At 37.4% G+C, this 13,701-nt stretch overlaps 1 protein-coding gene across 1 annotated transcript in view; it reads left to right on the forward strand.

The window, feature by feature from the left end:
- Nucleotides 1-13,701, forward strand: part of TMTC2 (transmembrane and tetratricopeptide repeat containing 2) — a 456,219-nt gene that overhangs the window by 159,909 nt on the left and 282,609 nt on the right. The window contains exon 2 of the mRNA XM_012647366.1: nt 3,108-3,678. Coding sequence (XP_012502820.1) covers nt 3,108-3,678 — 571 coding nt within the window. The remainder of the gene's footprint in view (nt 1-3,107; nt 3,679-13,701) is intronic.

Below are 13,701 nucleotides of genomic sequence, written 5' to 3' on the forward strand. Positions count from 1 at the left end.
CCTTGGGTTTTTGTTCTGAATTGCTTGAAATCAGCTCTCTTTCACAACACTGTTTGACAGTTTTTCATATGTCTTTTAAATTTTAATTATAACCTATCAAGTCTTAAGCAATTACTTCTGGGTTAGATTCTTGATGAATGTCATAGCAGGGTGTTTTAATTTAATAGATCCAGAATAACATCTGGTTCTAATATTTTAAAAGCCAATTTATATGGAAATTCATTTAATACACAGTCAATACACGGAGATGTGCAAAAATCAAAGTCAAAATGGAAAATCAATTCATTGTGATGTAGTGGGTCTTCCGTTAACAAAGGATTTTGCTCAGGACTAGGTTTGGCTGTCAGTACTTAACACTCAAAATATCATAGTTTAGAAAAGATAACAATTTATTTTTCATACTCAAGAAATGTGAGGTAGTTTGCCCAAGGCTGGTATGGTCTACTGTGACAGGGACTCAATTTCCTTCAGTCTTATTGCTCTACTGTTATGCATGATTTCTATTCCTAAGGACACCTTATGGGCCAATATGGCTACTGGAATTCCAACTATTACATCTATGGTTTGCCCAGCAGGAAGGAGAAGGGAGGAGTAGAGGGAAAGAAGGCTAAGCTTTTCCTTTTAAGGACACTTTCTGGAAGTAGTAGACAAAAATTATTCATACAACCATATCTGGCATCAAGGGAAAATAGGTAACTTTTTTCTAGATGACCCTGTGCCCAGTTAAAAATTGGAGGTCTATTAGATATTGAAAAAGGGGAGACTAGATACTGGGGAATGATGAACCATCCTTGCCACATACAGTAATTTTCAAGACATGATTTTTAACAGATCTTTTTGCCTTTTTATTGACCATCTAAAAAAATCAATAGTTCTCACAAGTATTAACAGCTATTGTATGTAAAAGGACTAGCATGGTGCTTGGCACATAGTACAAAATCATCAACTCCTGATCAACCTATTTTAGTTCTAACTCCCAAAGGCACCTAACATCATAGGTTATTGGTCAAGCAGACATTAATAAGGGACATTTTGTTGATCATACACCAGTCTTTGTATAATAATAGAAGTAGCTAACAGGTCAGAGAGATCATTTGCACTAGGGTGTCCACAACACTCTGTATCTGCAAAGCAGTGTTCTGCTTCTCTACATAGAAGATAAATGAACAATTACAAGTGTTGGTTAAATGATTTCAAGGTAAAACTAGTATCACAGAAACTGAAGCTCAGAGAGGTTAATTGGTAAATAATTTAGAGAAGCAGTTGAAAACCATGCCCGGTCATTTGATCCCAAGTAGAATACTAACTCTGCATTTTCACTGGTTATATAGCCTTGGATGACTTTCTTAACCTGTTTGAATCTCTTGTTTTTGCAGTTAGGCAATAAATGAGAGAGCTGGACTCAGGAATATTTCCCCACAATCCAGGGCTTTTCTAACCTGCTTTTTGGTAATATTCATATGGAAGATCTTCTGATCGCACCTGCCTTGAAACAGAAGGCAGAGCTGCTGGAGAGGCTAAAGGTGAATGACATTAGAATATGCCAGTACATATTTTCCAGCCACACAAATGCCCACAGCTCCTTAAAAAGCCTTAATATCAGACTAGGCAAGAGTTTTCTAGTTCTGGAACTTCTCATTCCTTCTTCCTCCTAACTCGTGTGTCTCTTCTGTGTTCTGTAAATAAAGAGATAGGAGATAGACTAGGGATACAGGAGACTCCAGATGCTACCCTGTTTTCTGGGAAGTATAATGACATAGGGCAGGGATCTTCCAAACTAAATCATTCACATGACACCTTCAACATTTGTACCCTACCTGCATATACTAGTAGTATTGGTTCCTTAATCTTTACACTGACTTTAAATTTTAACAGCTTCATTCTGAGCAGATATCTATGAAATCCAGCTTTGATGGGATGGATAATTACATTTTCTTCCAAATATTTCAAAATAAATACTATTAATTTTTATGGGGTGTGTCTGTCTTTTCACATGCCCCTGGAGTTGTTGGATGACATTTTGGGAAGCCCAGAATAGTGGAATGAGCATGATCCATGAAGTTCTACACTTTCAACTTGTGATTTTTGGACTGGTTATTAATTAATCTCTCAACCATAGCTTCCTCACCTGAGAGGTGTGGATAATAATATCTACCTCATCAGAGTTATTCTCAGGGTTAAGTGAAAAGGGATAGCCAAGGAGACTCGCACAGTGCCTGGCAGGGTAGCAAGTGCTCAGCAAATAGGTCCTTTCTTCTTGAAGTCTGGAAATACCAGACATGCAAACTGGAACTGTTCATTCTCAAAAGCAGAAGACAGTGAAGTACCACAATGATTTCCATAGACGATAGTAAGTTGTGTGCGAGGTCAGAAATGGGAAAGGCTGAAGTTTACTAGAATGAAGGAGGAAGGGAGACATTGGGTAGGTGGAGAGCTGTTCTTCCTAGCCTCTCCAGCTCTCTTGGCCCTTGCTACACAGCATGTGGTCCAAAGATCAGCATCACCTGGGAACTTGTTAGAAACATGGCATCTCTGGCTTCTCCCCAGGTCTGTTCAATCAGGTTTCCTTTTAACGAGATCCTCAGGTGATTTGTATGTATGAGAAGCACTGCTCTGGGCACTGATATTGTATCTAAAACTTATTTCAAGTAGGGGGCTCGTTTTGGCTCTAAGTGTATACCCTGCACCAGTATCACCTGGGTCTTGCTGCTTAAAAATGCAGATTTTCAGGCCTCACATCAGCCTGGGACCTGGAATATGCATTCTTAGGCAGTATGCACGTGAGTTTTAGGGCATTTGTTTGGCAACTGCTACGCTAAGGCTTAAACCAGTTGATAGGAACTCTGCCTTTATTCTTCAAAGGTATATTCATTCCAATGAAGAAGAAGGTCTTTAAGGAAGTGAAAGACAGCCTCATTGTGCTGTTAGTAAGCATTAAGGGGGGGACTTGAATTCCACCTATGTCTGCCTGGAGTCCCCCATCACAAGGCCACATAATAACAAAGCTTCCTAGGAAGGTGATATCTTAGCAATGTCATTTTTTCTTTTTTTTTTTCCTTTTTGTATTTTACATTTGATTTCTTTTTTTGTAACATTTTGTTTTTTAGCCGTGCTATCAAGACTAATCAGGATCTTCTCCCAGAAACTCCATGGACGCACATTTTCTACAATGATTTTTGGGGGACTCTTCTAACCCACAGTGGCAGCCACAAGTCCTACCGGCCACTCTGCACTCTTTCTTTTCGCCTGAACCATGCCATTGGAGGGTTGAATCCCTGGAGCTACCATCTTGTCAATGTCCTGTTGCATGCAGCAGTCACTGGTCTCTTCACAAGCTTCTCCAAGATCCTCCTTGGTGATGGATACTGGACCTTCATGGCTGGCTTGATGTTTGCCTCACATCCCATTCACACAGAGGCAGTGGCCGGAATCGTGGGACGAGCTGATGTCGGGGCCAGTCTCTTCTTTCTCCTCTCCTTGCTCTGCTACATTAAACACTGTTCTACAAGAGGCTACTCAGCCACGACTTGGGGCTGGTTCCTGGGGACGGGACTGTGTGCAGGATGCAGCATGTTGTGGAAGGAACAAGGAGTGACTGTTCTCGCGGTTTCAGCCATTTATGATGTCTTTGTCTTTCACAGGCTGAAAATGAAACAGATATTACCTACCATTTACAAAGTAAGTGATTGTTGGCTCTTGAGCATTGGATTACTGAGTAATCTACTTGCTTTGTCCTTTGCCATCATTTAAAAAGCAAATCTGTTCCTCTTCAAGCAGAATTTAAAATAAGTTCCTTTTTGATCTTCGGTAAGTGGAAGTGTCCTTCTTGACCTTTCTCTACTAAGCAGGGTGTCAGTCACTGAATGTTTTATTTCTCAGATTTCTTATTTTCATAATTTCAAAGATGGTGAAAGAATTTTGCCTTGTAAAGAATATGCACCTTTTTGTATTCTGTTTCTGCCCAAATTCTCTTTGATCCAATAAATTGTCTTTAATGTGTATTTGTAAAATTAACACAGCTGATAATAGAAGTTAGATGCTAGAAGACTCTGTAGAGGGGAAATCCTCTGCCATTTGTTAATATTACTCTTCCTGAGTTGACTTTGGAAAACAAGCCTTCTCTGCAGTGCACTGGGAAGTCAAATTCTTAAACAATGAATCATATTCACCTTTTCCTTGTTGTATAAGAATAGAAGAGTCAAAATAAAAAGTGTTTATTATTAAGTTTTGCCCAGAGGCCAACTAAGACCTTTGCCTCAGGGCTTAATATTCCTTCTTCTGTATTCCCGTAGTGGTTTCCAATGCAATGTTATTTGAAGGTCACAGAAGCATTTTAGGATCCCCATACACTTAAAGAGAGTGAGCAATTTTCTGCTAGAATATTAAGGAGAAACATTGAGGGGACTGGACATCTTGAGAAACTGCCTACTTTCCCATCTCCCCATCCTCCTTCACTCAGCTGAAACTTACCCTTGCTTTGACTTTAAGTATAAGAGACTGAACTTGGCCAGGGTTCGCAAACCTTGGCCGTGTTTTAGGCAAGCTCCCACCTTTCTTTTGGACGCAAGGAAGGAATTATGATTTTGGATACTGGAGGTGAGGTAACTGTTAAGTTTTCCTAGTTTTAACTACTCTTCTCCCCTCAATTACCAATTTTACTTAAAATTGAATTGGGAAGAAATGAAAGAAATTGAGAAAAATAGAAAAGCGAACATTTATTTTTGAAAATTGAGATTTATTTTTTCACTTAGTAGGCAGAGTAATCATTGCAGTGCTTTTGCTCAGCAGGAAGCCTAACCTTTTTCTGCTTAGAATTCAAGTATCCAGGGCTTAATGAAGTTCCTTTGTGATTTCAATTAAATGCCGAAACTTTACAAGAAAACTCTGGTTAGAGTCTGATGCTTGAAAACAACATATGGTTTGAAAGTCAAGCTCTTAATTTCAAATCGATTTTAATTATTTCAGTATTTCAAGGAGATTTAAGAGAGAGTAAATTGTTTTCTTCTAAAACAGTGTCATCAACAGTAACAAACTTTCCTATTTTACTGGAAATACAAATAGAATAATTCATGTCCTTGTCCTTATGAAGATTGTGATCTGTTTGAGGACACAGCCTCAGTGGCTGTGTCAGGACCTCCTGTTGGTAGCCTGTGAAACATTGTGATTTCTTATACAGAATTTCCATTTTACAATCTCATGAATTAGAAAATTGTTTTGATATGTCGATTCAGGACTTGCTTTTTGGATCTTTTGAAGTCCTCTTCTGAGGCATTTTCAGTTTTCTAAGCATATTTTCAAGGGCAGAGTTGCTTATTATAGAGCTCCTTGTTTTAAGTATGTTCTATACAATATTTGGGACATACTTATAATAAAAAATTATTCATTGTTTATCTGAAATTAAAATTTATCTGGGCATCCTGTATTTTATCTGGCAACCTTACTCATGTAACTGCTGCTTAAGAAAATAAGAACTGGCACTAGCAAAGGAATTTCTAAGAGTAGAGAGTGTGAAGTTCTCTGTGCTATGAGAAAGAACTTAATACTGTTGAAAGTTGGGTCCTGAGATGTTTTTAAATGGATATTTGCCCGGACTCTCCTGGCAACCACCGCTTGCAGGGCTGGGCAGCAGCAAGGAGGGTAGTGAAGGGTCTTGCTGCCCCCATCTGAGAGTTGCTGCCTCGTCTTGGTTCTTTTTGTCATGCTTAGGTTTGGGGCCAATGAGCTTAATAAAGACATTGCGATAACAGACTTTATAGATTTGTAAGGAACCATAGACATCATCTTGGCCACTGCCCTAATTTCCGGCTGAGGTGTAGAGAGCCAGAGAGATGTAGGTTACTCAGAAAATGGTAGAATCACTAGGACTAGAACACACATTTCTGACTGTCTAGTGATCTCTTTGCTACACTCTGAAAGTGTGAGTTAGAACAAACATGTGAAGTCAGATGACTACATGGTAGAAAGAAAGATAATGTGGGATAGAATCTTAACCCGTAGAGGCTGAGTAACATTGAGCTAATTCTACAATCTAATTTCTTTATCTAAATATGGAGGCAGTTATTGTTCTCACCTAGTGTTATGACGATTATGTGAAGTTGTGGGGTATTCAGTGTGAGCTGGAGTGTTCTGTATTTGGACAGCACCTAATATGTATTAGTCGAAGGAAGAAGAAACATTGATGGAAATTGTAATTCTTTATCTTTTAACCTTCGCTTTCCTAAGATAAACTTCTAGTTGTTTTTACACATACAGTGTTCAACAGCATATGAAATAAGGGCTGCTTAGGAGTTGACTAAAGCTGAAGTAAGAAGATCTAGCACAAACCTTCATTTAGAATCTCAGAGTTGTGAAGCTCATTAACACTAGCATAGATTGCATATGGAAGTTATGGAAAATTCCATATTCTATCTGCAAGATACATAGATTTCTATGCTTGGGGTGAGATAGAGGAGATTCTTTCTGAAGAAAGTAGACTGAAAGACTTAAGAAGGTCCTTTTTAGCTTTAAAAGAATAATCATATTATAATAAATACCTTACCAACTCTGCATCATAGTTATCATCGTTTGCCAGGTTAAATAAACTTCCTTGCCCTATCAAAATAGAACTTACATAGAAACAGGAAACTCCAGCACACAAATGCTTAACTCTATCATGCAAATTAGAGAACCAGCCAAATACTTAAAACCTGAAAAATTGGCGGTCGTCTTAAAGTTCAAAAGGGTTAGGACCAGAGGGGCAAGGCTCTCCATTTTTATACTTTGGTCAGTAATGTTTTTATCATACATACCAGTCCACTCAGCTTCTCTTTTCACAGTGTCGGTGGTTTGGATTCTATAACTCTTAATTGAATCAAACGCTGGCTCCCAAACTCACATGCCTGCCAGGGCCATGCAGAAGGGACGATGGGGAACTGGAAGTCCTGCCCTACCGTTGTCCTCCCCACTCTATTATTGGGTTAAGAAAATGCAGGTTTCTGTCTGGTAGAGCTTACGATTTTTTTTTTTTTTTTAAAGAAGACAGAAGTCTGAATTTTTCTGTGTATGTGTTTTTTTAATATTGGTTACTTAAAAAACAAATAAACCTCATTTGGGCCAGACAAAATATTTGAGCTGGCTAAATTTGGCCAGTTCGGACTCCTATTATAAGACTCACACAAATGATGCACACGTCTGTGTAATGTGTCGGGCTTTTGCAATTCTGCAAAGGACATGTGGAAGCTATATTTTTCTTTGGTAAAGTGAATGGGAAAGATAAATACCTGGCATACAGTAGATACTTAGTATTTAATGAACAGTGTTTACATCTGCCAGGCACTGTTCTTCGTGTGCTAAAAATGTTAACACATTTAACTGCTTCTTGAGAGAAGTAACATGACTTATGAAATAATATGGTTGGATGCTGACAAACAGTAATTTTGTCAGTAGTAAGAAAGATTTGTCAGAAAATACTAAATATATAAAACCTTCAGAAATATGTATGAACAAAACTCAGTGTTTTAAAATAGCTTTTAGCCCCAGGATTCTGTTTAATGTGTTTCCTACATTATGCTTGGCCTCTAGCATACCATCCGGCATATAGTAGATACTTAGTAAATTATTGAATCCACACTTAAGATTTACCTTTTTAAAGTATGGCTGAAATGTTAAAGTGAAATCCTGTACAATGGGAATTTCATTCCTGAGTTAGTGGGGTCTGGAAGGTGGGATTGGAAGACATGCATGTCAGAAAAATAAATTTTCTTGACCTTTGACCAAATGATTGTTTTAGCGTTCCTTAGATTACTTTCACTTACTTAGTTTTATGTGGTCAAAAAAAAAAAGAGTGGGGAGGAACCCTTGAAATACACTTAAACTAGCCTTACAAATAAATACTAGACTTTTATCTCCCCACAAAATTTTTTACAAGCCTCCCATGACCCCAGGAGGTACATGGGTAATAAAATCAGTAAAAGCAACATTTTTCTTACTCAACATCAGTCGTGGCTTGCCTAGTGGCCATTTTCTGTGCTTATTTAACATCTGTTAACTGTTTTAATGTGGAAACATCTTTTCCCCCTTTATTAGCCTCATAATCACTTTTTCAGTTACAGGTGGAAAATTTAAAAACAAGGAAATCTGAAAGTCAACATAGCAAGTCTAATAATTGCCCAAGATAACTTGGAAAAATGAAACCCTTTTGGTTTGATCTTTTCAAAATTTCTCTAAAGATGACTTCCTTTGTTTTGCTCTAATTGCTTCCACAATGTGCATTATCTGGGTAAACTCTCTTTAAAATTAAATTGTGTGCCTCTTTCACATAAACAAGATAAGGTTATTTTATTATAAGGGAAAATGGGAGGCATTGTCACTTCTGGAAAAAAACAAGTCATCTCTTTCTAGAACTAGATTTTCTTAATGCAAAGCAGGGTGTGAATGATGGAAGTTGCTCTTGGTGAATGAAGTTTACCTTTGTCTTGAATATTGCTTAAGCTTGATTCTAAATTAAGATGTAGTGATCAGACCAAAACTAAGAAATAACCCCATATTACCAAATCATTTACAGGGTTTATCTTAAGAGTGATTTCTGAGGGTGGCAGTTTGTTCTGTTAAGGGTTTTTGGTTCATCACTATGTGAGCACTACAGATACTAAATGTGGTGCTTCTGTCCTTCTGACTATTTTGTGTGACTCTATGTATAGAAGAGCATGAAAAGGGAGACGCTTAGCCTGCAGGTACTTGCATATTGAATCCACATGTACTTTTTTATTTGATTAGCTGCTGGGGATGACATTGATGGAATCTGTTAGCATTTATGGCTTTGTCCCTTTGTTTTTAGACTAGGTTGTGGTTTTGTTCCATTTGTGACCCTCATATTGATTGCACTGAATGAAATATGATATATTTGCCGTTTCTGATTTTCTTCAATCAACATCTGTGCGACTCCAAGTAGTATTACGACTTTATGATCTTCGTTCCCTTCATTTGCCTTACACTTGACTTTGTGAGAATCCAGATATAGCAAGATACTCTGATTCTGATCACAGTATTTCCTAGCTTTACTGAAATTGTAGGGCTATTTGTCATGCACTTACAAATGAATTTGGATTTCCTCCCAGTAAACTTGTTGCATTTAATATTCATGACCTGTAGTACTATAAAACTTTGAACAGCTGCCAACACCGCTAACCATATAATACCACAAAGTTGAGGCTCAAAAATATTTTACAGTTCATAGAGTCAAAGATAAATAAGGTATTTTATTCCTGCAGGTTGGCTCCTTTGCTCAGCTGATTTAAGATGATTCTGTGTCCTATACAGTGTAGGCTCAAGTTGAGTAATTCAAGTTTGGGAAGCTGACACCATTGCAAACATCTAGAAAGGTTGCATTACAGTGTTAATACTTGGAACAGTGATCTAATCACAAATTATCATTTAAAAAATTAAACATTCATCTTTGTGCCAGGCACGGTATTAGGTGATGTGGGGATTCAAAGATGAATTGACGAGAATATACCCATAAGGACTTGATGGAGTAGTATGAAGTTGAGAATAGTGCATATAAATGTAGACCCAAAATTCAAGCTGGAAAGAGGCGAGGGAGATAAGGGAGACATTGGGAGTGCTGGGGGAGCTGAGAGGAAGAGAAAGTACTTTCAGCTGAGGGGATCAAGAAAAGCCTTCTAGAGCAGAGACATTTGAGCAGGGCCTCAAAGGAGAGTTAAGATGTAGGCATTTAGAATTGTAGAGGTGAGGAAGAGTACAAGACACAGCATGAGCAATACACAGAGGGAAACTTACAGCAAATTACTGGGGACCACTGAGTATGTAGAGTGCATACAGTTTATAGAGGAAAATGAGTCAGAGGTAAATTGAGACCACTTTGTATGTATAGTGATGTAGGAGCCTTTTTAAGGTATATCGTAGCTCCCAAAATGTTGGGTGACAATGCATGGTTTTTAAATGTGCTTGCACTTTGGTCTATGGAAGAAGCCCAGGAAGGAATATTCGCGATGGCTCTATCTAGCCACTTGTGGGGACTGTCCTTTTGTGCCCTAACCCTGAGGAAGGGTTCCTTTGGTGATGGGACAGAATCAGACACAGAAGTTGAGGTTTATATCACATTCACTGAGTGTGTCTCTTATTAGTGTGTATGTCATTCTTTAGCATTAAATAAAAAGCATTTCCTGAAGATTAGTAATTTACTTCTTACTGAGTAATATTTGGCATAGTATTATGCAGTCCTATTGAGAAACAGGGAGTCCTTCAGGGCTTTCTCCTGTGTTTGTTTTTCCAACATTGCTTAACAATGTTCAGATATTACTACGAATGGCCACAAGTACAAAATCTCTTTGTACAGAAAGAAAAAAAAAATTAAAGACTTCTTTTTACAGTACGGAATAAAATACTCTATCAGCACTGAATTTCAACCAGTTAACTCAATACTCTGTCAGTGAAAATGACACGCAAATTGGATCTTGTGATGAATAAATAATGAGTCTCATTGAAATCTTCTATGCTGTTCTCATAACACTATGTCTGGGAAGCATATTACATCACTCGTCTCCATTTTCGATAACCTGCTGCCTCGGAGGAATCAAATTGACCGAGGGGGATCTCTTGGCTATCAGGTTACTCATACTCAGCTAGGTACTGTTCGTTTCACAGAAAATGATGTGGTTTGCACAAATATGAAATCCACTGTCATTGCCTAGAAGCCAGATTCTTGTCTTAAATGTCTAGAGCAATGGAAATGATAATTTAGTGTTGATTTCTTAAATGAAATTTTAGCTATAGGAAACCAGATTCCATGGGTACATTAGAGATTCCTTAAAAGACATGAATGGAGTAGGGTGGATAAAACTGACTATTAAATCAAATGCATTGATAGTTAAAATACATGTGAAAGGTGACTATGGCAAAGTTGCATAGTGTTGTAAGTTTAATTTTTCTTTTAAACGTTCAAGTTTTGTAACTATTAATCATAGCATTCCTTTCTTCAAAAGGGATCATAAGAAATCAAAGGGGAAGAACAGCATCTTCCAATGCCGGTCTGTGGTGGTTTTGTGGTAGGAAGGTCAACGTGCCCTTGTCTCTGCAGTGCCACAGCGGCACCCAGATGGCTCCTATATGCTCTGTTGGTCTGATTATAACTCTTGCATCAAATGAAATAGCATGAATTCAGAATTTAATACATGTTTCTTCAGTAATTATGGCCTTGATTAGTGAACTCAGTGTTTGCGTTCAAAGGACAATTTCTTTCTTTCTCTACATGTTTATTCATTTAATTTCAGGAAATCCAATAAAATGCAAAGATCATAATACTCCTTGATAGAATGGGGTCTGCAACGCCTTTGTTTTGGTATGTGGTTGTCACTTTGCTTATAATTTAAGGTTCGGGGAAAACAGCAGGAACAACATGGAAAAAATGAAGGACATTAAAAAAAAAGAGTTAGTTTTTAGTAATTGAAGACATGGAAAATTTAGCCAGAACTTCCATTAAAATATTACTAAACGTAAACCATATACCAAGTACATTTAATTAAGACTCTGATATGCAATATCAATTGTGAGTGTTTAAAAATAAATACAAGTTATATATTTAAAAACTAGAAAAAGAAACTCAGTATTTTAATTTTGTGAATTGAATTGTTGTGCCTGTTAGCAGACCAACCAGCCTTTTGAGGGCATTATCTTATTTATGTACAAACACTAAGTTCCCTTCTCTCAAAATAGGGTTTATGTGTGAGCGTGTTCTGTCAGAACAAACAGCATGGATACAAGCATATATAACAGTCAGATTGTACAAAGGCTTTACATGAATGATTTGAGTGCATTTCCATAACTTTAATGAAATAGAAGACTCCAAAGTACATGGAATTATTATTTCTCCTAATTTGAAGATTCTGGTGAAATTTGCCAGTTTGAGTTGTATGTACTTTTTTCTTGAGCCCTTGTGACATAGTGTGATAAGTTAAATATATTTAATACTGTGAAAAGAACTACTGTTTACTCTGAATAACCATTTGGTATTTGGCTAATCTTTTCACGCAGAGGTGCACATATGGCTGTTGTGGATAAGCCATTAGATTAGAGCCTGCAGATAAAGGTTTAAATAGAAATTTGGTCATTTTCTAGCTGTGTAACCTTGAGAAAACTACTAAATTTCTTGGAACATCAGTTACCTGATCTGTAAAATCAAGAATATAATATTTACTGAGTGGTGGTAGGTATGAATGTGGTAAATGTGTACACTCTTCAGTGAAGTTCCTTTCTCATAGTAGGTATCATAACTGTCATCAGCATTTTACTGCATTTCTACAGCATTTTAATAGTGAACTTCTGTCTGTCATTTTATGGAGCACTCAATTAGCATGACTGTGGCTATTCCTGACTAGTTAATGGATGCAAGATGAAATGTCAATCAACAAAGAATGGAATGCTTGCCAATTCTGTTCACCAGTGTTGATAATTAAAAGACAGCTCAGGAAAAGTCTTTCTCAAGGATAATTCTTCTAAACAGCATGATTTGATCATTTATCATTTTGCTTGGTTGAGACCAAGTATATGTCTGTTGCTAATATCTTGTCATTATCTCATACTTCTATATCCTGTTTTGTCTTCCTTTTGGGCTCAGGAGGGTGCTGTTGCTTATATATCTGAAAGTAGAGGGGAGACAAGCTTTGCTGTTCTCCCACCACCACCCGGTTTCCTGTATATTTCCTTTTAGCCAGGTTTATAGTAAGGAAAAATTAGTTCAGTAGCTGCAATATCTTGCAGCATTACTCTCTCTCTCTTTTTTTTTTTTTTTTTTTTTGTGAGAAAGAAGCAGCACTGTTATCACCTAAGGGTGAATGTTAATCTCTTTCCTTCTCCTATTCTTCCTCAACCTGGCAGGCAATATTGTTGCAGCTGATTCCAGAATCTCTATTATAACAAACCTTTACAGGGAAACATTGAGGCTGGTTTTTTTGTTGTTGTTCAGTGGTTTAGTTTATTTCCCTACCTCCTAGAGAGAGAATAGAGGGCAGAAAGTTTTGTCTTTAAAGGAATACTGTTTTCTGGCTGCCAAAAATATTTCATAAAATATTTGGACACCTTAATAACATTCAGAACAAATTATTTTTACAGAAGCTTAAATCTTAGTAACTTTGGCTTGCTGAGACAAATCTATGGATGAAATTGGTTTGATTTCAGAAAATCCAGTATTTAAGAATCTGATTTAATTGACAAGTGGTACAAGGGGTTAGTGGATGGGGGTGATCATTGACTTACAAAGGCTTTAGTATTCATCATGAGTTTTTTGAATATACCAAACTTGGGCAATCATTAGCCCCTCATGGGGAAACTATTTTAAACTAGAGATGATAGCACAGAACTGGAAGCTACCAAATAAGAACGTTTTGGTCTGTTTACTCTTTGTTTGTGTTTCAGGGGTTGAGAGCGAGCTGGTGGGGAGGTGGCAGGAGCGAACCTTTTTTTAAAAAGCTTTCTCAGTGATTTTGATGAACAGCTAGGTTTGGGTTTCACTGACATACATTGAGAATCTGATTCTCCCATACAGTGTCATTAAATATTATAAAATACTCATAAAAACACGAGATTTTGTAACTGGAGAAGTATATTAGAAACCACCCGTCTATCTCCATATTATCACCTCTTTAGAATTTGAGGCCCACAGAAATCAGGCACATGGTTAGTTGAGAGTAGAGCCAGCAGTATACT

This window comes from Propithecus coquereli, unplaced genomic scaffold (genome assembly GCF_000956105.1).
Source record: "Propithecus coquereli isolate 6110/MARCELLA unplaced genomic scaffold, Pcoq_1.0 Scaffold264, whole genome shotgun sequence".
Taxonomy (NCBI): Eukaryota; Metazoa; Chordata; class Mammalia; order Primates; family Indriidae; genus Propithecus; species Propithecus coquereli.